The following is a 24,820-nucleotide window of genomic DNA, read 5'->3' as shown; positions in this document are numbered from 1 at the left end:
AATGAACAACTTCACTACCACAACTCTCACGCTCACTCACACCCTCGCACTCTCCGGCGGTCCCAAATAACTCGGCTTGATCCCACCCAGGTTGACCCAAACACTGTTAAACACAAGCCCCGGCTCCAGCGCCCACAGCTTCAGCGTGTGCTCGCCTGGTCCAGAGTACGTGAAGTTGCTCGTCCCCAGCCAGGCATTGTTCGCGACCGCAGTATTCCAATCGCGCGGGTTTGCGCCGTTAGGCTGGTCGATGACGGGCTGGACGGTCTTGACCTCTTGGTCGTCGAGCTGGATGGCGTAGCGAAGCGGACGGTCGGGGATGGTGTTAAGGTTGGGCGTCATGACGACTGTGATGTTCGTGAGGTTTGTGACTGAGGAGGCGGAGAAGGTGTAGAAATCGTAGGTCAGGCCGGGAGCATTTGAAGTGGTGAAAGAGGGCGCGGTGATGGGGGAGAGTGTTACGCCGGAAAGGGTGCGAGAGAGGCCTGTGATGACTTCGTAGTGCGCTGACGATGAGTTTGTGACTGACGTCCAGTGCTCGGCCTCGATGGAGACGTGGCGGTCGGATTCGACGTGGCCGCTGAAAGCGTCTGGCACGCTGGTGTGGGTGTAAGGCATCATCAACTGCGGCATGTTGAACTGCGCACCGTAGTCGGTGCTCGAGCTGACGTTCAGCTGAACCATTCCGCTGCCCTCAGGAGCCTGCTCCCAGTCAATCGTCGCATAAATTCGAACATCAGTCTCGCCACTCGGCGAGAGGGATCCAGAAGACTGCGAGAAGGAGACAAAAGATACGTTAGCCGTGATGTTCCAGTCAAAATCCTGAGTCCCAACGCAGAAGATTTCGATCCAGCGAGACGTAGCGCCATAAGGATCGAGTGGCTGCATGGTGAGCGAGTTTGACCCATTGTCGTGGTAAGGGTCATCGCCAGGAACGGTGGCATTAGAAGACTCTGTGGTGACTCCCATATCGCCCGTCAGCGCGCGCTCTTGGGTCTGCACGTACTGCAAGCCAGGCAAGACTTGACGCATGGGCTGCTGCCAGTAGCGGTATCCGATGTGGGTCTGATCCATCATGTGCTCCCACTTCCCATCCAACATGCTGTTGTACTCAGCCGACAGCTCGTGGTCGCGGTTGAATTGCTCGCGGACATGATCAGCGAGCGCGTTGGCGCTGTTGCGGCCCTGTCCAGCATACAGATTGTTCTTGGCTGTCGAAATCATAATGTCGTGGAGGACGTAACCTGCCGTCACCGGGTGGTAGACCATTTCGAAGAATGCAGCCTTCGTCTCTTCAGGGAGGCTGTTGTAGATGGTCTCTGCAACGTCAGCCATGTTCTTCCAAGTTGCCATAACTCTGTCTGCTTCCTCATAATTGATGATGTTGTAGGTGCTGACATCCGTAAGTTCATACTTTCTCCTGCCGACAGTTTTTGTGTAGTTGTTCATGAGCTCAGCGGTCTGCGAAGCTACACTTGTACCGAACTCTCTGGAAGCCCAATGCTTCAACCAAGTAGGCACGCTGTCTTTGTCCCAAAGGCTGATGTCGTATGCAAGATCCATCATGTGACTGATGGGAAGTTCGAGAGGCTTGAGATCACCAACGTTGACAACCCAGATCTCGCGAGCGTTGCGTTCGTACGCCATGTGCATCTGCTCCCAAGTCTTCTGCAGCTTGGCAGTGTTGATCCACTTGTAGCTTCGGGGGTCTCCAACGTAGTCAAAGTGGTAGTAGACTCCAGCTCCACCACTGCGATCAGTTTCGTTGCCGCGAGGAAGACGTCTGATGTTGCCAAAGTTGTCGTCGGCCCACAGAAGGGTGATGTAGTCGGGGACCTCCATGCCGGCATCAATGTATCCCTGGACCTCTTTGTACAAACACCACATCTGCGGGACAACGCTGGGGTCGGAAACAGCGTCCTCTCCCCAAATATCCGTCAAGATCTCAGTCTGTGCAGCGACGATGGCCTCAAGCAGCACAATATCGTTCGTAGGCCCGATCGGAGTATCGTGGTAGCCGCGCATTCCCATTGTGACAACGCTCTCGTAAGGAGCAGAGCGCTCAGCGCCTTCAACGAAGAACGGGTAGATTGTCTCGTTGTTTGTTTCCCAAGACCATGTGCCATTGCCAAACTCGCTCCATTCCTTTGTGGCGCGCATCATCGGCTCGGTGTGCGATGTTCCCATGACAATGCCGTACTCGTCAGCAAGCGGCTGGCTGCGAGGATCGTCGACGTTGAACATAGAATTCCACATGGCAGGCCAGAGATAGTTGGCGCGCAGCCTGAGGAGCAACTCAAAGACCGTGGCGTAGAATTCCGCATTGTAACCCGGTCCCCACGGCGAATCGTGGAACTTGGCTTGTATATGGCCGGTGAGCGCTGGCGCTTCGTCGTTCAGGAAGATGCCACGGTACTTGACTGAAGGTGACTTTTGCACAACCGTGACGGTTTGAGCATAGATCGAACTGTGCTTCTGAGGAGGTGAATCGGCCCAGAAGTACCATGGTGAAACGCCAATCTGTTCTGAGACGGAATACAGGCCGTAGATGGTACCTCTCTTGTCGGCGCCTGCGATGCTGTCAGCGATCCTGCTCGTGTTGAGAGCCGAAATGGCACCTTCTTACCGGCAATGACAACCGCTCTGGAGACTCCTTGCACAGGATTATCCACGACGGTGGAGACATACGCCTCCCAGCTGCCCTCCACTTCGCTGACATCAACCTTGCCCTCACTTATCAGACGGTCAATGATTGTCGAGTTGCCAATGGTACCAGCAATGATGGCACCACCTCTGCGATCGTATCTCCCTGGCCCAGATGTTCCGAAACCAGTCTTCCCAGTCACGTTGAAGGTCGTGCTCGCATTGAGGCTGGGAGACGTTTCCTTGCCAAGGAGGGTCACGGTACCTTTCGTGCCAGTCACCCGGCCGAAATCTTCAGCAAGGTCGTCGACGACGCGTAGTACGCCAGGCCAGTCGCCATTGTCGGCATAGAGCTGAACGCTGGAGCCGCCCTCAGCAAGTCGGATGCCGGTGCCATTGAAGTTGATGGTGGGCTTTTGGCCAATGGCCAATGCCGTGGAACAGAAAAATGCAGACGAAACGAGGCCGGTGACCTTCATCTTGCGAGGAGAAGGTGCTTCTTGCAAGGAAACGAAGACCTACCGTAGGCTTGCCAGGCCGACATATCACCAGGGCTACGCGAGACATTTGAATACCTTGCTCACTACTGTGCAGAGGCTTGAGCAAGCGGACATGCTATCTCTGCGGCTAAAGGCAGAAAGTATGGCCCACATGATGTTGACCGCAGTAGAATACGGTATCTGGGCATTGGCAGTAGACGAACAATGTGAGCAGATGAAGTACGGACAAAGTGGTTTCTGCACGGATGTAGTAATGCCATGTCTCAGCCTCAAGGATGACAACAACGCGCATTAGGGCTCGCGGGTAAAAGCAGAGAGTTTGCTATAGTATCGATGGTAGAGAGATGATGGACGGACGACGAGCTGCTTCTGGGGCTGCCAATCGTGGGGTCGACTGCGGAGAAGGCGCGAACTTTTTTCGGCCTTTGCGCCACCCTTGGCCCGCCCATTTAGCCTGCTGCCCTTTCTACCACCAAACCCCGACGCAGCCCTCGCTACACCCAATATCTTCTCAAACAAACCGGGCAGTCCAAGAGCGGGGATCGTCAAAATGCCGCAGGCACAGCTCAAGAAGTCCAAGACCGGGCCCAAAACACCCGCCAAACCGTACGTATATTCTTCCACCACTGAGACGTCGAGGCTGGACAGTCCCAACTGACATCTTCCTTTCTCTCTGGCAGATCGCAGCGCGTTCAGACCGGCAACAGGGTCATCAAGCCCAAGAAGGCGTCGCTCGTCAAGGCGCACCATGTCCACAAGAAGCACACCGCGGGTCTCTCCGCCCTGACCGAGAAGGCTCTCGCTGGCAAGGCTGGCCACTTGGAGTTGCTGCGCGGTGGAAAGAAGGACAGAAAGCTGTCTGAGCCTGGCAAGCCTACTGGCGGGAAGGCTGCAAACCAGAAGAAGGGTTGAAAGAGAGAAGCATGGTTAGAAGAAGACGGAACCTTCCAAGAGCTCGACGGACACATGGGCTGGAGGAAATTTCACAATACTGCCAACAAGGGGACTGTGCAGCGAATCAAAACGCTCCACAGCAGCGCGATCGCGTGGCAGAGCGAAGATGCGCTTGCATTCCTTGCGGATGTGCATTGCTAGTATATGGATTGGCAGAGGCAGGGCCGCAGGTTGGGTCAGACTGTACCACTGCCGGCGATAGCGCGATAGAGAGCCCATACTGTCGGGTTCGGCCAATTTGACGATATCTTCCATGGTTGGGACATTTCATCGGCTCGGGGCATGAACACAGGGAGGATATTTGGTTTCGTCGAAGCGGAAATGCTGGACGTATTACGGGTCTATCATGCTTTCAACAAATGCTCAAGTGTCCGCCCGCCAATATGCTGATCTCAAATCCCTCATGCACGTCCAACGATTACGCGTATGTGTAGCAAAACTGGTTCTTCAGTGTGCTCATCGCGCTTCCGATCTTGATAGCCGGCGCATTGACGCCGATATCGATGAGGTCCTCCAGCGTGGTGTTGGCCGATGGAGGGAAGTTGAAGATTGTGTTCGTACCGCCGATGGCGTTTTGGCGGTTCTTGGGGTCCTGGTTCTGCCAGATCCACCATGTACGGTCGATCTGGGCGTGGTGGAGGAAGAAGTAGGGGTCACCAGGGGAGGCGTAGAGATCGCCGCCAGGGTCGCCGCCGACCCAGAAGTGGCCGCCGGCATGCACACCGAAGTATTTGTTAGGAAAGTCACCCTGCATCCTGTTTTGGAAGCTGATGATGTCGGTGCGGTTGGAGATCAGTTCATCTTTGGTCGAATCAGTTAGTCATGCATTTGTGAGCAATCATTAGGTTTGTATACGCACAGCTAATGTCCTCGGTGGAGCCACGACGAGCGCCAATGTTGGAGAGATCGCGGCGCAGGCAACGCGGATTGAGTCCAAGACCATCAGCTCTGGGGTTGGCCGTGAGGTTGTACAGTGATGGCGTGACAGGACCCAAACGAACAGTCATGTTCCTGAAGGGACCAGTTGTGACACAGCCCGATCCGTTGCCCGGTGGAATGACAAACTCCGGAGCGTCGTTGGAAGGAATCCCGAAGCCTTGGTGTGGGATAAACTCTCCGTCTCCACCGATAGAGGTCTCGCTGCCGTCGAAGAGTGGGGATCCAACGATGTCGTGAGCGTATTTGCCCCAGTTGATGTAGGGCTGGTAGCCCTCGTAGCCGCACTCTTCGCGGAGAGCATGTTCGTAGGTCCATGTAAAGTAGCGGTGCCATGACAGGAAATTGCCCTGTATTCTATTAGTTGGGTGGATACCACGAGGCTAAGCCTGGCTTACAGTTGCGTGGATCGACAGCGTCTGATTAATGTGGACTCCGACGAAGTCGTCGTATCTGGATTTTGCGCCAGGGATCGCGTCACCAGATATAGAGGGTTTGCTCATCAGACACTTCACGGCACTGATGTAGGCAATCTTCTCTTCGTCACTCAGGGTGAGCCATTCCCTACGAACAGCTGCATTGCCAAGGTTGCAGCTCGACGAGGAGTTGAGACTCTTGTGGTAAGCCTCAAGGTTGGCAAGACCCTCTTGTGCAAGCTTGTCAGTGCCATTGGTAGGAGAGGGCGACCAGGCATGGGCATTGGCAGCCAGCAGCGAGGCTGCAGCAACGGTTGAAGCCAAGTGCATTTGATCGACGTCGACTAGCACCAAGATGCACGATCGCAGGGAAGAATGGAGGGATAATGGATCTCTGAGTTGAGGACAAAATTGGTAGTCTCACAGCCACGATATATATATGAGACGCCAGCGAGCGTGGGAAAGATTGCTGTGTCCCGGTTAGGCCGGCATAGGTCCTGCGGTAGTGCTCAGAGTTAAAAGTCCGAACCACTATGGGGGTCATCTGGATCCCGTAGTCTGTAGTTTGGCGCATGCATCGCTGGCCGCCAGACAGGGCTCTGCATACACGTGCAGGAATACTTCCACGCCGGACCAAGCTGAAAAGCGCATTGCGCCGACGGCACTAGGGTGCACCAGCATGTGAGCGTTCTTTAAGCGACCGCCTGGGATGTGCGTGACAGCCGTGCATCAATGATTTCAATGATCGATAGGCATTACAGTACTCGACAGCCGTTCACGCGAATTGGAAAGCGCTTCGACCGTGTCGTGCCGTAGTGGAATGGAAGAACAGCCGCCAGCCGGTCGGGTGCGGTTGAGAGAAGGCCACTTCGATTGCGCCACATGCAGGGACTTGTGAACTCTCACGCACCGCCTTCTGGCAGTGCCGGCGCTACGCTTTGTACACCCTCCACCCGGCACCTCCGCCTCATGAAAGTCCAATGAGCGTTGCCTTCTTTTTTCACCACATTCCAATGAACTCGACTGCAAGTCTCCGGACTTGTGACTGATGAACAGCTTCTGGGAATGATCACGCCGCCAGGCCGACCTGTCAAGCTATTTCAGCCTTCGACCTGCCATTCAAGTATCGCTCTAAGTACAGCCTTCGCTGTGGCGAAAAACATGGCCTATCGGAATAGCTTCTCGCTCTAACCTTGGCTCTCAATGCTCAGAGGGCTTTCTGTGGCTGGCGGTCAAGTACCGCTCGGTTACGAGTCCAGGCACTCGAGGCAAGGATAATTATCCATATGAATTCAGACATGGCGAGTTACCCAATGCCTCTTTAAATCCCTGTCAGCGGAGAAGAATGCCGCAACTGAGTGCATCGTCCGGGCCGCGGCCGCCGGAACCCGGTTAGGGCACGACTCCACAGCGGCAGCATGGGACAGAGACCCTTGCGAGATCTATATTACTTCACAGCCTCGACCGCATCCTTACAATTGGCAGCCTCGGTCTAATTGGCACCCTACTGCACCTCCGAGGTGCCACCTAACCTGATTCTGGATTTCCATGACCGCTAATGTCTCAGTCAGGGTGCCTCTTCTTCTTCGACAGTGGTGCCTTGGGCCTTGGAACAATGGAACTGCTGGACTCCGAGGAACTAGCCCATCTGTTGCTGGCAACGTCGCTTCTGCGTTCCTGCATCTCGCTCGCGCATTGACGTGAAAGAATATAACCCTCTGCTTGCGAGACTGTCTATCAAGAGTGCTAGTGCACGGCATCCGCTCTTCCGAACGACCTGCTCGATCCAGATCACTCCCCGTCCTTGCGTCTTCGCGATATTTTATCCCATGTCTTTCACTCCAGGGCTACCCTCTTGGCGAATCAGTCGTGCTAGTCTTGACCCGTGATCTCAGCCGCGGAATCGACGAGAGATCCATGCCCATGCCACGTTCTTTATAACACGTGGGTCTCGATCCACCAAGTGGCATGTCTATGCATCTGTCTCCTGTGATTTGACGACTGCCATCAAGAAGCTTTTTCGTAAAGTAGCATGGTACACAGCACAGCTACCGCCTTTTCAGCCACGCCGCATCAAGACATCACCGCGAATACGTCTCTGCAATATCGCGTCCTTTGTCGTCATCGTTTGCTATTCATCAATGGCAAATGCAATGCCTGCAATTTACGCGCGACAAACTGACGATCCTGAACCACCAAGTCACGCCTACCTCGAAGAAAGCAATGTCGCCAACATTCTTGGTGTCACCGGCGCCTTTGGTTTTGCGGCGCTCGTTGTCGTTGGGCTGCGTCTCTATGTACGAGCGCGCATGCTCCAGTTCGTCGGAATGGACGATTGGGCAATGCTCACGGCGGCCATGATGGCGCTTGCAACGTTCATCTGCCTGTGCGGAGAGTCGACACTGGGAATGGGACGGCATTCAGAATGGCAGCAGAGATGGATGTTGGAGCCGTACATGCAGTGGCTATTTGCACACGGTCTGCTGATCATGTGGGGAGTCGTGCTCGTCAAGATTTCCATCGCATTCTTCCTTATGCGCATCATGTTGCAGAAACCATGGAGGATTTTTCTCTGGTGCTCCGTCGGTGAGTGGCCTTTGACATCAATCTCAACTCCACTAGCTGACATTGATAGCTTTCCTCACATGCTTCGCCCTGGCCTGCACCGGCACACTTGTATTTGGCTGCACTCCCATTTCAGCAAACTGGAACTTCACCATCCGTATGGACCCAAGCACCCGCTGCTTCTCGAATCAAACATACGGTTTCATCGGCCTCTTCAACTCCATAATCAACATCCTCACCGACTGCCTCTTCGCGCTCCTCCCCGTCCCCGTCGTCCTCAGACTCCAAGTCAACCGCCGCACCAAAGCCTCCCTAATCGTCGTCCTCTCGCTCGGCTTCATCGCCTGCATCGCCGGCATCCTCAAAGCCCGCCTGCAGACCAAAGTCACCACCACGCCCGACCAGCAGTTCGAGAACGACTTCCAGATCTGGTACATGCTCGAGCTCTGCCTGGGTATCCTCGCCGCCAGCCTGCCGACGCTCAAACCCCTCTTCTCCGCCGCGCTAGACGGCACGCGCAGTAAACTGGGCACACGCAGCCGCTCGAGGGGGACAGCCGCCGGCGCGAACGGCGGCCTCAGCCGCAGCCATACCTCGCGCCTAAGACCACAGTGCGGCCCGACGTCGTTTCCAGATCCCGTGGAGGAGGTGAACCTGCGGCACATGAAAAAGGGCAGTACATCAGGGACAACGACGGCGGAAGGAGCGTCCGTGGCTGGATCTTCGGACGCCGATGTCGGCAAATCGCCGTACGACGTGCGCGTTACCGGAGGACCGGTAGCGGACGACGGGTATCAATGGGAGTCTGTTGAGACGATGAGGTGCGGAAGCGAGGAGAGGCTGCATCATCCCGCTTCGGGCATATATAAGAGGGTGGAGATGACGCATACTAGTGAGGTTGCGAAGTGATGTCAACTCGATGCCTCAAAAGCTTGTGTTGAGAATTGTGCGACGGCCTTGAGTGCTTGATATACGATGGATGGTCGGTGCTGGAGGATTCGGGTGGTTTTCTTCTCGTCGCAACTTCTGTTAAGATACCCCTTTTCGCAGGTGGTTGCACGGCTCACAGAACATGCGCAGCCAACCTTAAGTAGCTTCATCACATCGCCAAAAGGATAATTGTGAAGATTTAGGTCTTCATTATAGCGACTGAAGTATGCTGTTCCTCTAGTACATCTCATTGGTTCTCCATTCCAATGAAATTTCCAATATCCAATCAATCCAAAAGCCAGGGGGGCCAGATACCGTTCCCCAATCCAAGAGCGCCGTGCTGTAACCGTAAACCATTCTCCGCATCGTCGTCGAGCAAGCGATCCGTCGAGCAAGCGATCCCTCTCATTTCTACCCCGTCCTCCAAGTCCCATTCGCAACAGTGTCAAACAAGATCCTCCTGCCCAACCCATTAGGCCTCGGAGCATTGATCCGCCCCACAGTCCCACGATCCAACCAAGGTCGCAAGTTCTTGCACTGCGATACGTCGAACTCCTCCAGGTAGCGACAGCCTTCGACGACGCTCTCAACACCGTGGCCCGTGACTCTGACGCATCCGCGGACGGAGAGATAGCGCAGCTCGAGCAGGTGAAGGCCCATGCAGCGCATACTGTTATCCGACACGGCGCTTCCACAAAAAGCCATGTTGAGGCGGCGGAGGTTCGGCAGGCCGAGCGCAAGCACTTCGGTGGCGGTGTCGGACAGCGCGCAGCAGAAGGAGAGGTCGAGCTCGTGCAGGCTGCGGCAGCCACCGACGATGCCGACGATCGCTTGGTCAGAGAGGTACGTGCAGTCGGCGAGGACGAGGCGGCGCAGGTTCTTGAACTCGTACACGCCCCAGCTGTGGAAGCCTGCATCGGAGATGGAAGTGCAGCGCGTCAGGTCGAGGCTCTCCAGGCGGTCGGCGGCGTGGTGGGCGATATGTGCCATGCTGCGGTCTTGGACGTGCTTACAATAGCTAAGCGTGAGCCGTTTGAGCTTTGGAGCGCCGATGACACTGCCCGGAGCAGGTGGAGGTTCACTCTCCAAGACAGCTTTGATCGATGTGCCGTTGCGTTTGCTGTGGTGCCGTTTGCCGTTGGTCGGAGGCGGCGGTAGAGGCTTCTGCTGTGGTGAGTCCTTCGGGACGATCCAACCGACCACACGGGCGAGGAGATTATCCCCGACTTTGCGACAGTTGCTGAGGTCGATTTCCTCCAGGCATTTTGCCTTTTCCACAAATGACAGGACCGCTGGTGCAGTGACGTCCCAAACAGACTTCATCTTCCACATCCTCGCGCCAGCACCGCAAGCCTCAACGAGAGTGGCGAATCCTTCGTCGGTTACGTGAAAGCAGTTCGAGAGATCGATGTCCTTGGGTCTTGACCCAGCAAAGGGAACGATGACATCTCGCAAAATGTCATCAGTGATGTGCCTGTTGTATTTGCTCAGGTTGAGCTGCTGCAAAATATCTGGGGAGGTGGTGAGAATGTTGTGCCAGTGCATGCTGACAAGGCGTAGTTTCATTAAGTCAAGCAGATCGAGGTTTTGGAAGACTTTCGTTAGGACATTGTCAGGAAGGCGGCCTTTGCCGACATTTGACGGCTGACGAACCATACTAGGGCGACGCGTTGTTGTTGGTGATAGCTTCAAGGGGGAATTGTGAGATTCGGTGGATCCGACGCTCTTGGGCCGCAAAGGCGAAGAAGCCGACAATCGTTGAGTATTAGGTGGTGACGGTGTGCGCAGGGTTTCTAGCGGCGAGACCTGTTGGGTCTCAGCGATAGGCTGAGGAGGCGCAAGGGAAGAGCGTCGCGATCTCGCTCGCATGCTGTCCAGGTTCTGGTTGAAGAACGGATCGGGGTCGACGGGTTCCATTTGCTGGATGGAGGGGAGAGGCATGTCGAAAGGCTCTTCGAAGCGCACGACCGGAAGGCCTTGTCGCCAATTGTCCTCGCCATCCTTCACAGGCTCTGTGGTCGCGCCACCACTTCCCACAGGACCATCTAGAGTTATGTCGGCCATTACCACGTCATCGTCTTTCTTCGCGGCCTCCAATCTACGCTTCGCCTCACTCTCGACCTGCTGACGAAGGTCTGGCGAACACTTGTTCCACAATTGATCAAGGATTTCTCCGTTGATCAACAGACACTCAACTGCGTCTACGCTTCGGACGGTCGCCGTTCTCCTAGGGGATAGTGATAGACTGGTGACCTCTCCAAAGTACTGTCCGACCTTTAAGCGCGCCCGAACGCGTTGGCGTCGCTGCTCTTCGTCAGGGTGGTCCAGTTTCCTCAACTTGGCGCCTTCCTGCTGCGCTGAACCGCGCCGTGAGTCGGGCGCGTTGGTCAGGACCTCTACATCGCCCTTGACAATAAAGTAGACGTCTCGGCCGGTGCTGTCCTGTTTGATGATTTCCGTAAATGGCGGAAACGATGCGGGTTGCGCGTTGACGCCCAGGAAATGCAGTATGTCGCCTGGCAAAGAAGAGAATAGCGGGAGCTCTTTCAGTAACTGACGCACAGTATGCGGCGCACTCCCCAGCGCACTCGATGCTGCGACCTCTGCTATACCCGGGGACGGCGATTTCCTTCTCTTGTTGCTCAGGACTTCTCCATCCACAAGCGATCCCACCTCAGCCATCTCAACGTCGCCAGCAAGCAGGTCGCGTGACCTCTTTCTCGCCGCCGTAGGTGCCGCTGCATTTCCTTGACTTCCTATGCCTCCCCGCTCTTTCTTCTTGCGTTCTAGAATGGCCAAGCGTTCGGAAGCCTCTTCTCTGATTGCATTCTCAACCTCAGGGTATTTCGGCAGCTCTTTCTGAAGGTCCTCCTTGTTCAGCCGCACGAGCAGACTGCGCACGGTGGCCACAATGGACGCGGTTCGTGGCATGTCCATGAGGATTCCGATTTCGCCAAAGAACGCGCCGGGCTTGAGCTCGGCGTACGTGCTCTCGCCATCGATGCTGGTGACCTTGACGCTGCCGCGCACCAGCCAGTACATCGACTTTGCATCGTCGCCTTCCTTGATAACCTCTTGGCTGGGCTGAAAGATGCTGGGCCGTAAGCTCTTACCGATAGAGAGCAGGAAGGATTCGGGCGCAGACTGAAAGAGCGGAAAGGCTTTGAGGCGGTCGATGAGCTCCAGTGGAAGTCCGGCGATTGTCGAACTTCCCAAGGGCGACGACTTTACGGGTCTGCTCGGATTGATGCCACTATCGAAGCTTTGGAGGAGGGTATGTGGGTCGGACGGTCTCTGAGTCGCGGTCTGAGAGCTGCGCAGAGGTTGCCGGCGCATGGTGGGCATTCTACCCAAATGGTGCTGACGAAGCTGCTCAAGCAGGAGAGCAGCAGCTCAAGTCGCGTCGAAGACTGGATGGTATGGCGGATGTTGGCGGTGTGTTTGCGGCGCGAACGCGCTCTAGGCGTGCTGCGGCCACCCGGGTAAGCTAGGAATGGTGCGACACCAATGCCATTGGACTATGACAGCAGGGTTGCGATGCTGACACGTCCCAGAAGACCCCAGGGCTACGCGACTTCGTCGGCCAGACTAGGAGGGTGAAGGATGTGGCTACGCGCTAGAAGAGGGCTACGATAGCGTCACAGGCGGTTGTCAAAGTGCCAGGGTCCCAGCGTCCACTGGCGCCAGCGTGAGTAAGACGGCGGTTTGGTGAGGACAGGGCAATTCCACGACGAGACTGGTATGCAGATGGATGGAGCGGGAACAATGTGCGTGGGCACGCGACGAAAGACGGCGGCAGTCAAGCAAGGAGAAACCTTGGGTGCTCCTCACCAGCGCCAGCAGACCGACGGAGACTGGCAGATCAGACATGGCCGGGCACGAGCGCGGGCAGCTCCATCATCGACGCCGATCTCTGCCCCACCGCACCACCGCGCACCTTTGCCCGTTGCGTAGGCGGCCGGCCGATTAGAGGGGGTTAGAGTGCTTCCAGAAGACGCGTCGAAGACTGCGCTCCAGCCACTGCCGCCATCCGGCGTGTCATCCCTAATCAAGGCGGCGGCTGGGGGCGCCGCCAGCTGTCGGTGCGTGCTGCCTCTGCGGCCATGACGATAGAAGCATCGGTATATACGGTCTGCTGTCTGCTGGGCGCTCGCAGGAGCATCTGCTGAAGATCACCGATCAATCGGCTAACCCCCTGTGCGTCTCGGGCCGTTTGCCAGACGGGGGGCTTGTCTCTGGGCACTACGATAAGGTTTGCCAGATAGCTTCGAGAGTGGACTGGGCAAGACTCTTGTTCCCCACGGGCAGCGTCAGGTGCTCGTTGATCCTTCTCCTTGCCGGTAGTCTGACCCCAAATACATCATCGGTCCATTGAGTGATTTTCCCTTCGGCCTTCGTGGCTTGAGCGGACTTGGAAAATATCAGGCGTGCAGCTTATGGCCTCAGGCACTCACGCTGAAGGCTGCAGTTGAAGGATGCATCACTCATCACTCATCACTCACCTGGGTGATTCATCCTGCTCTAAGATGGTACGATGGTAAGGCGACCCGGAATCCCAGAGTGCAATGTATTTATCATGTAGCTTGCGCGCAATGTATCAGTCACGATGCAAACCATTTCCCATTTCTCGCACTCCTTGCTGCGGCCCTCATGGCGGCTGACAAGAACAGAGCAAACATTGACAGCCTGGTGGCCCACTTGGCGGAACGGCTCCAGTGCGACATACAAACGTATGGGGCTCCTCAAACGCCACGAGATGCGCATGTGAGCCCAGGTCCACAGCGCTACCTCTTCCCAGCTGGACCGTACAGTCTTGGCCTCAGCAGGCCAGGTGACATCGTCCATCTCTATTGCTTGACCGACAACAGCTCGAATACCTTCTGGGAGTACGTCGCGGAGAAGCTCGAGCGCGAAGATTTGCCCAAGCATGACTGCGTAATCTCCGACTCCAACATTGGCTCTCAAGTCAAGCTCCACTATTGCAGCTTACCAGCTCATTTCGACTTGGCCACCGTCCCCGAATATGGCTTTCCCTCATTCACGAAAGCCTCAGTCCGCCCCCCAAGATACGTTGAGCAGAAGTTGGCTGCGATACAAGACACCTGGTATCTGCATCATACTCTGAAGGACGACGTCCCTTCATTCTGCAATGCATACCAGTCACTGAGGTTGTGGGCAGAAGCTACCGGGATCTTCTCAGAAGCTTTCGGTCTGCTTGGCCAAGACAGCTTACTGTGGATGCTCTTCCACGCCTGGACCCAAACAGAAGACAAGCAAGACCACCGCCCCTTCGTCTTTGGTGTGCAAGCCTTTGTCGACCGAGGCAAGACCCCTGAGGGCCTACGGGCAATTCTTACATCGCCTTGGCGATCAGCTTATGCTCGAACGGTCCAAATCGCGACCGAGAACCAAGTCCTCATCGCGGCGAAAATCGCACACCTGGCTCAGAATCCCGGCTCACTCAACTGGACGTGCGAACAGCATTACCTGAACTTTTGCAGGCGCTACCAAACTTTCCTGACCGCAAAGGCAGAATGCTGGAGGTCCAAGCAGCGCGAAGCGTTCCGGTCACAGGTCGTCAAAGAACTCAGAAACTTGCCCGAAGGGGTGTACAAATCTGGGTTCATCCATGAAAAGCTGCGCCTTTGGCCGCATGCTTTCAGCAGTGACTGCCGTAGCGAATGGCTTTACATCTTCGGATTGGAAATCGTGCGCCCAGACGATGTACCCGTGACCAATGAGAGAAACGAAGAACTGGCTGAGTTCTTGAATGCTCTCGATCTTGTCATCGACAAATTGAATGGGAGGGTGGAGTTCGACCTGTGCAAGCAAGTGGGAGCCAAAAGGATGCTCGACGACTACCGCATGGAGACTGGGTCATCCACCACAGATAAACCTGAGGCCTCAAGCCCTTCCGGTGACAAGACCAAACTGTTTTCGAGTCCTGAACGACTACCGCCAGCCTCTGAAGTGCTCTCAAGGCTGCGCTGGGATCCTGCGCATACATGCTTCGACTACGAGGTCGGCTATCTGGACCGCTTCGAAGGGCTCATGTGGCTGCCGCTTGAGCAGTGGGGTAAGGCTGTGGAAGAGGAGGACTTTATACCTGCGCATCGGATACGGATGCTCAGAAGGATGAATGGAAACGGGAGCAAAGATGTCGTCTGGGACAGGGAGAAGAGGTTTTGTGACTTGGGGGGCTGAAGGAAAGGTTATTTTGGCTATCCCGGGATGATACAGTTGATATATGCTTTATACCAGCGCACACGGAATGCAAATATGCTATGTCCAACATCTTCAACACAGCCGATCGATGGCCACGGGCGGAAGTTTTCATGCCCCGGATGACGAATCCCCGTCTTCAACGAGCAGTGACTTGTGCATTCATCGGCTCTTGGTCGTTTTCGCCGCGACCCTGCGGATGATCGTTCAAGCTATTGCCAAAAGTCGATCTTCGTGTGCACAGGTACTAGGTACCATTTGACTTACGAAGCGAGCATGATTCATCGCTGGTATCCTCGGACTGACAGTCGTCCGTTGACCTTGCGTTGTCGTCAGTGGAGGTCGGGAGCTCGTGGCCCTCTTCGACCGACCGATTACGCTTTGAGCGACGTCGTCGCATGTTTCGGACCTGAAGGAAGCCAATGAAAACAGTGGCCAGGCCAATTGCCGTCCCAAAAGAGCCGAAGAGGATTGTAGGCACGGCGTGGTGCGAACCGTTCGCCTCCATCGGTACCGTAGCCAGGGTTTAGCTGCTAGAGCGAGTTTTTCCAAACGAAAGGCCAGCACCCAGTGCTCAAAGATTGGAGGTTTTCTGCGACCCGCCTCGTGCTCGAGGCCGTTGAAAATATATCTCGCACGATGCGTCGCCTTGTGCAACCCTTGCGGCATTAGGGCTATCAAAGCCACGCGAGGCTGTTCCCGTACGCAGGCGTCGTGAGAATACATGATTGGTTTGATGGTAGACCGAAGCGACAGACGATCGTGCTGACTGCATGTATTTTCGTATCCTTCACCGATCATCATTGCCGGGCTATACCAGCTTTCTGACCGCAGCGTCCGAGAACGGACGCGAGTCTCGTGAAAGACCGAGATGACTGCGACATACACTTCCAGACCACGATTGCACTTGAGAATAGCTAGCTTCGACATCCTATCAACGCCTCGTCGTTGCTTGTTCCTTTAACTCTGCGAGGCGAACTTATGAGAGCAACAGCCTGCGACAATAGGGTTAGGGTTGGGGTAAGCTTAGGGTGATCGAATGGCCACCGAACAATGCGTCTGATGCACTCGTTCTGGGCGAAGAATCGTGGCGCGAGTCTGAAAAGTAACACAAACTGTGATTTACCATGCCTCGCAACGAAATGGCCTTCTAGCAGGCCAGAGTGTTCACCAAGCGTGTCGGCCACGGCGAAACTTCGTTCCCAGCGCAGCCAAGGACACCTACAAACACACGTTGACGTGGGAAACGTGATCAGGATACATGCGTCTATCACAATGCCATGCAAATCTATAGTTCTAGTATCTCGCGCATTTTGAACTCCTCTCATGCTCTCAATCAACATCCTCCAAATCATGCCGCCCCGTACTCCGACCCTGCTCCCCCTCCTCCTCATCCTCCCACTCCCCATCCTCCCACTCCTCACCCAACCACTCCTCCAGCCCCAACTCCTCCCCGACATCCTCCCCCATCTCGACCTGCACATCGTCCTCCAGCTCCGGCTCACCCTCCAGCATCGCAATCAGCTGGATCAAATCCGAGCGCATCGTGTTCACCTCCGGCAACACGACGCGCTCGTCCTCGCCGCGCTCGGCGGGATCCTGGATCTCGTCGTCGGCTTTCGGGTTCTCGAGGTCGGGCGCGAACGACAGGATGCGGATGACCTTCGTGGGCAGGATGCGCGTGCGCGGCTGCGCGAGGCCGCCGATTTCCACTTCGACGCGCTGGCGGTAGCGGAGGGTCTGTGGCAGGTATTAGTCTTGTCGGAACTTTTGAAGGGAGAATGGTCAGGGGAGGACGTAGTACGGTGAATGTGGTCATCACGCAGTCGTCGTAGATGCCCATGAAGCTGACGGGGACGGCGAGCTGGGCGGCGGCGCTGGTGGCGTAGGCGAAGGACGGGCGCTGGGGGTTCTGGTCGTGCGCGCGCACGGTGTCGTCGTCGTTCAGGCCGACGATGTACGCGCGGTCCTGCGTCTCGAACATGAGCTTGTGGTTGCGGATGGCGAGCCAGCCGCCGAGGTCGAAGGTGGAGCCGTCGGAGTCGCACTCGATGGTGCAGGTTGCGTCGGTGAAGCTGGCGGTGCTCTCGAGCGCTTTGCGCCAGTCGGAGCACACGAAGACGCGCCCGCCGCGCGACACGCCGGCGAACAGCTTGCCGTTAAGCATGCCGGCGCCCCATTCGTCGTCGGAGAGCGGAGTTTCGGTGACGGCGGGGCGGAGGGGATGTCGGCCTTGTTTGATTTCGATGGGGGTTGTGCGGTCTTTGCCGGGGTACTGTGGGGGGTAGGCGTCTGCTGCGCGGCCGACGTTGCCGACGCCTAGGCGGGAGTCTAAGGGGGAGCGGGGGTGGATGATGTGATATGTTTGAGTGCAGTCTTTGGGATGGAGGACGCCCAGAGGCTCGCCGGTGTCCTTGTTGAAGAAGTGGTAGCCCTTGTTTCCGAGGGAGTAGGCAACGACGCCCGGCCCCTGGTCCAGATGCCCGACGGCGCCGTCTTCGATGTCGATCTCGCGCTTCAAAGTCGGTTCGCCGGAAAGATCGTAGACGTAGCCCTTCTTTTCTGAAGAGACCACGCAAAGGGTGTTACTGCTGAGTTGAAAGCCTCTCGTCTGCCTGTCGTGTTCCAGCACCGCCACCTGCTGGAAGACACCCTTCGCCGCATCTGGATCGGCCCTCCAGACCTCCACGGCGTTGCCTTCGCGGTCCCAGACAGCGGTGCCGTCTTCGTACTCAAGATGGGCGAAGGGGCGGACGGTGTTTGCGTCTAATCGCCACAGCAGATTGCCCGAATCCATGTCTGTGACGTTCATGCCGCCCATCTGCGACGTGGAAAGGAAAATGCGGCGTTTGAAGTCCGGTCGGAAGCGCCAGATGGGGTCGTTGCCGACTTGGATGGTCGATTCGCGGGTGACAGGCCGTTCACGGGTCCAGCCCTTGGTGAGCAGCGTCTGCCGGCGACAGATTTCCTTCCATGACTGGACGCCCTTGAAGTACTTGGAGAAGTCGCGTGACGAATCGAGGAACGAGAAATTCTTGGCGCAAGCAGGCTGGATTGTCTTGGACGGCGACGAGTAGATGGCGTCCTGGTGGGTCCCGTCGATGAAAGCGTTCCAGGCCTTGGTCAGCCTGGTGAGGCTAGCGAGCGAGGCTGGCGAGGCATAGTCGAGGACCCGTAACACGATTTCCGCTGGCAGCAGCACCAAGGGATCGGTCGTGTCGAGCGCTCTGATCGTCTCGGCGGCCATCCCACGTCGATGTCACGTGCAGCAATGGCGCGGATGGTATGGGCGTGGTGATTGCGGGGGCTCCTGGCCAGGATTTAGATACAACACGCAAGCGTCCATTGTCACGTCGATCGTCGAGAAGGGCAAAGCAAACCACGAGCAAAGAATGATGTCACGTGCGATAAGATAAGCTGCTCCCTGCGCCGCCGGTCTCAACGAAGCATCGGAGGCCGCACGCGCTGGCGTCGGCAGCTGCCGGCGCAGGTGTGAAGCCGCAGAGGACCGCCGGGGCAGGGCACAGGGCACGCGGCGGGCAGCCCCAGGCACTCAGGCATGCTAGGCACCCAGGCGGCCTCAGCCTGCGGGCCGCCGCTGATGCCGCAAACTACACTTCAGCCGTCCTGCGCGCTGCCACCTGTGTCCCTTTCCTCGACCACGACGCCTCGAAAACCACGCGACGACAACGACAACGACGACAACGACAACGACGACGACGACAACGACAACGACGACGACGACAACGACGATGACGAAGAAGAAGAGCGGCCGCGTGGCGCTCGAGGCCCTCCTCGAGCGCCCGTGGTGTTACTACTGCGAGCGCGACTTCGACGACGTCGCCGTCCTCGTCGACCACCAGAGGCAAAAGCACTTCAAGTGCTCCTGCGGCCGCCGCTTAAACACGGCTGGCGGCCTGGCCGTTCACATGCAGCAGGTGCACAAGGAGACGCTGACCTCCGTCGACGCCGCAATCGAGGGCCGTTCGCGCCCCGACGTCGAAATCTTTGGCATGGAGGGCATCCCCGACGACCTCCTCTCCACCCACCGCCAGAACATCATGAACGAGTACTTCGCAATGGAAGGCAAGCGAACTGCTCAAACCGGGAACCCGCCGCCAGGACAGGGCGAGCCAAACTCTAGGAAGCGCAAGGCCGACGAGGAGACCAAGGAGCAACGCAAGGCGCGCTTGGCCGAACACATAGCGATGCGCAGGGCTCAAAGGGCAGCGCAGGCGGCGCAGCAGGGTAACGCCCAAGATCCTGTCGCACCTACCGCTGAGCAGACTGTACGTATCCTTGAATACCTCTCCATCGATCAGCTCAAGGCTAATAACTCGCTGCAGCTCCTTCCGCCCACATATAACTCCTCCACGCCCGACAATGCATCCCAGCTCCCGACCCCGCACCCAAGCTACTACCAACCTCCGTCAACTCTGCAGCACGCACAGCAGCGGCCTGGTCAGCTTCCATATCCTGCCATGCATCAACCATACCACGCGCCTGGCCACTCTCCCTATTCTCCTGCTGCCCCTTCGCCAGGACACGGTATGGCTCCGCCGCCCGCCCAGCCAAGGCTCGATCACCCGCAAGCGGCCCCACAGTCGTTGCCTCCCCGCCCGCAAGTTGCCATGCCGAATGTCAACCGCGATGACATGCAGCGTATGCACTCTGGACAAGGGGCCCCGGCACCTGCAGCCCAGAGCCTCAGCAATACGCACACCGCCGGCCCGTCAGCACGGCGCCCTCACTCTGGTCCGTTCATTACGGACCCCGAACAGCGGCGCAGGCTCGCTAGCCATATCATGGAGCAGGAGGATCTCGAGTATCTCAGAGACCACAGTAACTTTGAGTTTCTGGAGATGAAAGAGGCCCAGGCTGCCCGTGACCAAGCTGCAATCGAGCAACACGCTCGCAATCAGCCTGCCCCTCAGGCGCAAGCTGCACATCAACCAGCTGAAATGGAGCAAGATGCTGGCAACCAGCCTGCCCCTCAGGACCAAGCTGCGCGTGACCAAGCTACGATTGTGCAGGACACTGGCAATCAGCCTGCCCCTCAGGCGCAAGCCGCACCTGAACAAGCTGCGATTGAGCAAGACACTGGCAACCAGCCTGCGCCTCAGGACCAAGCTGGCACCGACGTCACTGCCGATCCCATGTCTGCAGATCAGGGGCCTGAAGCAACTACTCAAGGCGATCTCAACCCGGCTGCGGCAGAACAGACCGTTGGCACCCCCGCGGATGACGGACAGCCAAGCAAGAAGAAAAAGAAGAGCAAGCTTGTGGACTATAGGTTAGCCTACAGTGACAACGAGGATAGTGGTGAAGAGAAGATGGAACCCTGGGGTAAGTTCGACTCTCCGCGCTCCGATTAACGACCTCAATGCTTGGATACGCCATCGCGCCCTCACATTGCACGAGGCGAGGTAGGTCCGCACCGTCGGTGCGCGATCAGCTAAGTTGGAATTCTCTTCACACTCAACTTCACCAACCGTCTAGCTGCTGCGACACTTCGACTTCTTGCTGCGATTGCTTCTGCCATGCGATAATCAGCAGCCCGGCTGCTTCAAATGCTGTAAGTCCACAGAAACTTAGTATGAATTATGAAAAGCCCAAAAACTTGTGAGTCCCTACGTGAATGATTGTGATGTTCAAGCGGTGATGTTGCATTGTTTCCTGCGATGCCTCGCTGCGCCACTTCCATTTGTCATAAATCTAGCAAGTGCTACGTTACACCAGAGTACAACCAAAAACTGACGCGCTGCCGCGCTCTCATCAACATCACAACAGCCAGCAAAACCGCGCGTCTCCTCGTCGTTCTCCAACCAAGCAGCCAGAGCAAGCAAGTCCCAACTCCACCGTCGTTATCCAACACGCATTGTACGAACAGGCAAGCTTCAGATCTCCTTCTTCTCTTAAAACCAAGACCACAAGAACCAGCGCTCCGATAACAGCTTGGACATGGTCCCGTACTGCGGTCCCTGTAAGGACGGCAGTGACTGCTGAGCCCCGGACATCGCGCCGCTTGCACATGATGGCGAAAGTTGTCCAGCAGAGCGCGCCAGCCGCAATCGATGAAAAGTTTAGACATGTTGCGAAAAGCGGTCCAGGAAGGCGGACCAGCCGCAATCGACAAACAGCTTAGACATGTCGCGAGGAGCGAGCCAGGTAGGGACAGGAAGTCCCCACAAGGTGTGCGACAGGCGAGGATTGTCGCTAACACCGTATTCTCAACACCCAACGTCCAGAATCTCTCTTCGCTGCTGGGAGGGTGGTCCAATGTAGGGACAGCAAGAATCTGGATGCCCCTTTTTTAACACCCAACGTCCAGAATGTTTCTTTGCTGCAGGGAGTGCGGTCCAAGGTAAGGACAGGAAGATCGCTATGATCAAATTGCACATTTGGCGAAGGTCGGCACTCCATGTCTCAATTGGTCCTAGAGCGGTTGAGGCCCAGTCGAAAGGTCGGACAAATTTCTCGCGCTCGATCGCCTTCTGCCGCTCCAGAAAGCGCTCCGGACGGCGGTCAACGTTCTGCAAGCCGATTTCAGGCAGCTTCTTGGTGAGTACCTGCAAGTCGGAGCCTTCGCTAAATGCTCCTTTGCGGTGAACTTTGACGTGTTCTGGCGTAGCGTCGCTGATCGGAATGCGTGTCCAGTCAAAGCTCGGAGTTGATGACGGGGCGATTGCTAGGTGGCTGTTGAACCAACTCATGTCCGCCAGGGTAGATACCGCAGGTGTCAGCGGAGCCCATCTGTGGATAAAGTACTTGGAGGGGGCCAGAGGATCGAGTCGTGCCTGCTCGCTGACATCGGGGTCGATCACACCGAGGCGCCTGGCTACTCGACCCGGAGATCCGACGTGACTTCGCCGAACGACACACCTTGCCGTCATCGTCGACCGAACCACCGCCACAGCCACAGCCCATTAACGAAGGCTGTAGATGGCGGACGCGCCTTCCAGGCCGAAGCCCTACCGGGACACGTCTCTAAACCATCGGCTGCGCGTACCTAGAGTTCCGGCAATCGCAGTCTACAAACAAACGAGCGCGTCGTTCAGGCAAAGCCTTCCTCCGACGCGTCGCTCGACTCCTCCTCATCGGAGGCAGGACGTCGAAGTCTCTCGACTGCTAGCCATCCCTCGTAGTTCAGCGACTGCTGGCACTCGCTCGGATCTGAGCTCGGCTCCCGCGACGCAGCGTCCCATTGAACAGGCCGGACCGAGCTCCAGACCTCAGGGACGCTGGCGCCGTGGCGGTCGCGCCGCTGTGCGATCGTCATCGCGATGCTGGTGTTGGCGAACGGGTGGCTGGTGCCGCTGCCATCGTCGTCGTCGTCATCATCGTCGTCTTCGTCGTCGCCGTCGCCGTCGTATCCCTCCGCCGCCTCCCGCTGCCAGGCCTCCTCCGCCCAGGCCGTTGCCTCGACCTCGGCCTGGACTTCCGCGGTTTGCTCGTGCAGAGCCTCCATGATTCCGCGCTGGATGAACTCCAGCGCTTCCTCAGGGGCCTGCGCGAGGTCCACCGCTTGGTCCGGGTCGAGGTCGAAGCGGCGTACGGTCGCCGGCGAGAGGCCAAGGGCAGCGGCGAGGGTGGCGGTGGGAGGAGCTTGATCAGCCATGGTTGATTGTCTGTCTGGTGTTGCGATCGGGTGTTAGCTGGATCAAGACGGGGTGAATTAGGGCGCGTTTTGGGACACTCACCAAGCTTGTGTGTGGTCGTGGTGGTGCAAGTTTCGGCTCGAGCGAAGCCAGCAACAGCGCTTTATCACGCGAGGCGACGGAGTCGTCGCAAGGCAGGCGCGACCGGGCGGTCAACACCACGTGCTCGTTGTCAGGGGAAGCATGTGATAGAGACGCCGCCACGCTTCATTCGCGTTGCGGTCATTTCAGGTCTATTGAACACGTCTGGATGCCTGCTTTGCAATGCCAGTATTTCCAAAGGGAATGACACCAGCACCGAAGGACCGTATTTACGACCATCTCTTGAGCACCTCTTGACAGAAACTGTACGCGTAGCAGCGTCTGGACACGCTGGTATTGGCACCAAGTGAGTGAGAGCGCCTCTATTCACGGGATGATACATCACGCACGTCGCCCCCATTGGCACTAGCATGTGCGCGAATCTGATGGCATCTGACGGCGGTTTCAAGCAAAAGAGAGATGGGATTGAGGTTTTAGAGAAGCGTACCTCTTCGGAAGACAACGGTTTGATATACTGAGGGGACTTTATTTGGTCAATCGATCTATGGAGGATTGATCTCGAGAAGTCCTAGATCCGAGTTGTCCAATGTTGATTGCCCGCCGCAGAGAATGTGGCTCTCTCACAACTCATGCTACCCAAGTTCAAAATGCACGGAGACCTGAATGTGCGCACGAGCTCACTTCACTTGGACCATGAACCAAGCACTCACGTGATGGAATTCTGACGCCGAGGATTGTCGTGCTCGTGCGAAGGGCCTACCTTCACCACTTCTCTCGAGCATGTGCAACGCACATATGATTTGCCTACGCAATAGTAAGGCTAATGATACTGCGATACGGGTCACTAGCACAGACTGTAAGGCATCTATTGTCGGCGGATGAGGACACTGAGGGCAGGGGCTTCCGATGAACAAGCGATGGTGTAAGAGACGTTTGTATCCCTATGAAGCTTCAGGCTGCTTTATCTTCGTGCCATCCTTGCCGTTAGTCTTTGGTAACAAGTGAGGCGAACGGCTCGCTGAGATCTGTGCGACAATGCTCTACTGCACTCCGGCTTGGAGCAATTCTTGGGCCCTGATTTACATGCAGAGCAAGATCAACGCCAATTCGATGGCAAACGTAGTTTTGGTTGCATTGGCATCTAGCTAGGAGTGGGGCCTTTTGGCCATGATCATTGCTGTACATACCCCTGTTTGCTTCCAGAACATCAGAATTGGTTAGAGGAAGTCGCGACGGCGAAAAAATTCGAAACATGTGTAAGCTTCCATGATCACAGTCGATTGATGAACCTCGTAGCGGGTGCGAACAACTCGCTAAAAGCCCCGGATCTCAAATCCTGGAGAGCTCGTTGGCTGCCCAATCAGCGGCCCCGTCGAGTTTCCGCAGGATCGTGCCCCTGGCAGATCGAGCTAAATTCAGCTCTGAGCCGCCCGCCATGTGGGCTCCCGGACCACAATCCGCAAGTCACAGGCGAGCGTTACCAGCTCTATTCCCAACCACATTGCTTCGTGCATGGATCGCGATACGAGATGCCTCGTTATTTGGCCAATCATTGACGGCGAGGCGCAAGGTAATGCAAGATGTACGGTACGCGGCAGTACCTGTCTGCTCGGCTGGCCTCGCTGGGGCTGGGGCTGATGGATGGTGGACGTAAACACAGCCTGCCTTGCTCGATAACTGACCAGTCACAATTCTTTACGATTAGGGCGGAAGACTGCGGGCATAGGCCATGTAGTGGGCCGGCGTAGGGTACATTCGTTCATAATACTGTGCCCGCATGTCTGTCACGATCCATCCCCTACTTCCTCGTTCTCGTCAAGTCTCCATATCTTGTACCCAGTTACTCGTTTAAGCAGGTCGATCTCAAGACGAAAACACGGCTGAAAGACCAACACTCGCACAATGTCCGACCAAGAGGAACTCCCGAAAGAGGCCATCATCGTCATCGTCATCT

At 56.7% G+C, this 24,820-nt stretch overlaps 8 protein-coding genes across 8 annotated transcripts; 4 read left to right on the top strand and 4 right to left on the bottom strand.

Annotated features, from left to right (window-relative positions):
* Positions 1–36: 36 nt before the first annotated feature.
* On the bottom strand, positions 37–3,122 carry WHR41_01873 (uncharacterized protein; the record flags this gene model as incomplete). The annotated part of the gene is made up of 2 exons (XM_069370479.1): positions 37–2,570; positions 2,627–3,122. The coding sequence occupies 2 exons, from the start codon at positions 3,120–3,122 to the stop codon at positions 37–39; spliced, it is 3,030 nt and encodes a 1,009-aa protein (XP_069232759.1).
* A 495-nt stretch (positions 3,123–3,617) lies between these two features.
* WHR41_01872 (uncharacterized protein) lies at positions 3,618–4,481 on the top strand. Its single transcript, XM_069370478.1, has 2 exons — positions 3,618–3,749; positions 3,824–4,481. The coding sequence occupies exons 1-2, from the start codon at positions 3,694–3,696 to the stop codon at positions 4,053–4,055; spliced, it is 288 nt and encodes a 95-aa protein (XP_069232758.1). The 5' UTR covers positions 3,618–3,693; the 3' UTR covers positions 4,056–4,481.
* On the bottom strand, positions 4,396–6,155 carry WHR41_01871 (uncharacterized protein). The gene is made up of 3 exons (XM_069370477.1): positions 5,432–6,155; positions 4,957–5,383; positions 4,396–4,898 (listed from the first exon to the last, which is right to left on the bottom strand). Exons 1-3 carry the CDS (start codon positions 5,777–5,779, stop codon positions 4,516–4,518), a joined length of 1,158 nt encoding a protein of 385 aa, XP_069232757.1. The 5' UTR covers positions 5,780–6,155; the 3' UTR covers positions 4,396–4,515.
* A 1,215-nt stretch (positions 6,156–7,370) lies between these two features.
* Positions 7,371–8,923, top strand: WHR41_01870 (uncharacterized protein; the record flags this gene model as incomplete). The annotated part of the gene is made up of 2 exons (XM_069370476.1): positions 7,371–8,035; positions 8,085–8,923. Exons 1-2 carry the CDS (start codon positions 7,591–7,593, stop codon positions 8,921–8,923), a joined length of 1,284 nt encoding a protein of 427 aa, XP_069232756.1. The 5' UTR covers positions 7,371–7,590.
* Positions 8,924–9,355: 432 nt separating this feature from the next.
* Positions 9,356–12,280, bottom strand: WHR41_01869 (uncharacterized protein; the record flags this gene model as incomplete). Its single annotated transcript, XM_069370475.1, has 1 exon — positions 9,356–12,280. One exon carries the CDS (start codon positions 12,278–12,280, stop codon positions 9,356–9,358), a length of 2,925 nt encoding a protein of 974 aa, XP_069232545.1.
* Positions 12,281–13,594: 1,314 nt separating this feature from the next.
* On the top strand, positions 13,595–15,148 carry WHR41_01868 (uncharacterized protein; the record flags this gene model as incomplete). The annotated part of the gene is made up of 1 exon (XM_069370474.1): positions 13,595–15,148. One exon carries the CDS (start codon positions 13,595–13,597, stop codon positions 15,146–15,148), a length of 1,554 nt encoding a protein of 517 aa, XP_069232546.1.
* A 1,350-nt stretch (positions 15,149–16,498) lies between these two features.
* Positions 16,499–18,528, bottom strand: WHR41_01867 (uncharacterized protein; the record flags this gene model as incomplete). The annotated part of the gene is made up of 2 exons (XM_069370473.1): positions 16,971–18,528; positions 16,499–16,906 (listed from the first exon to the last, which is right to left on the bottom strand). The coding sequence occupies exons 1-2, from the start codon at positions 18,411–18,413 to the stop codon at positions 16,499–16,501; spliced, it is 1,851 nt and encodes a 616-aa protein (XP_069232651.1). The 5' UTR covers positions 18,414–18,528.
* Positions 18,529–18,918: 390 nt separating this feature from the next.
* On the top strand, positions 18,919–20,541 carry WHR41_01866 (uncharacterized protein; the record flags this gene model as incomplete). The annotated part of the gene is made up of 2 exons (XM_069370472.1): positions 18,919–19,455; positions 19,513–20,541. 2 exons carry the CDS (start codon positions 18,919–18,921, stop codon positions 20,539–20,541), a joined length of 1,566 nt encoding a protein of 521 aa, XP_069232652.1.
* Between the last annotated feature and the right edge of the window lie 4,279 nt (positions 20,542–24,820).

Source organism: Cladosporium halotolerans (genome assembly GCF_011745625.1).
Source record: "Cladosporium halotolerans strain TM138-S3 chromosome Unknown Sca4, whole genome shotgun sequence".
Classification (NCBI taxonomy): Eukaryota; Fungi; Ascomycota; class Dothideomycetes; order Cladosporiales; family Cladosporiaceae; genus Cladosporium; species Cladosporium halotolerans.
Note: the sequence above shows the minus strand (reverse complement) of the source record. Positions and strands in the feature narration are given on the sequence as shown.

Bases quoted from the DNA above. Each gene is read 5' to 3' on its own strand.
- WHR41_01872 (XM_069370478.1), top strand. From the start codon at position 3,694: ATGCCGCAGGCACAGCTCAAGAAGTCCAAGACCGGGCCCAAAACACCC. The intron at 3,750-3,823 runs GTACGTATATTC...TCTCTCTGGCAG, and splicing joins CCCAAAACACCCGCCAAACC to ATCGCAGCGCGTTCAGACCG.
- WHR41_01871 (XM_069370477.1), bottom strand. From the start codon at position 5,779: ATGCACTTGGCTTCAACCGTTGCTGCAGCCTCGCTGCTGGCTGCCAAT. The intron at 5,384-5,431 runs GTAAGCCAGGCT...AATAGAATACAG, and splicing joins CGCTGTCGATCCACGCAACT to GGCAATTTCCTGTCATGGCA. The intron at 4,899-4,956 runs GTGCGTATACAA...ATTCGACCAAAG, and splicing joins CTCCACCGAGGACATTAGCT to ATGAACTGATCTCCAACCGC.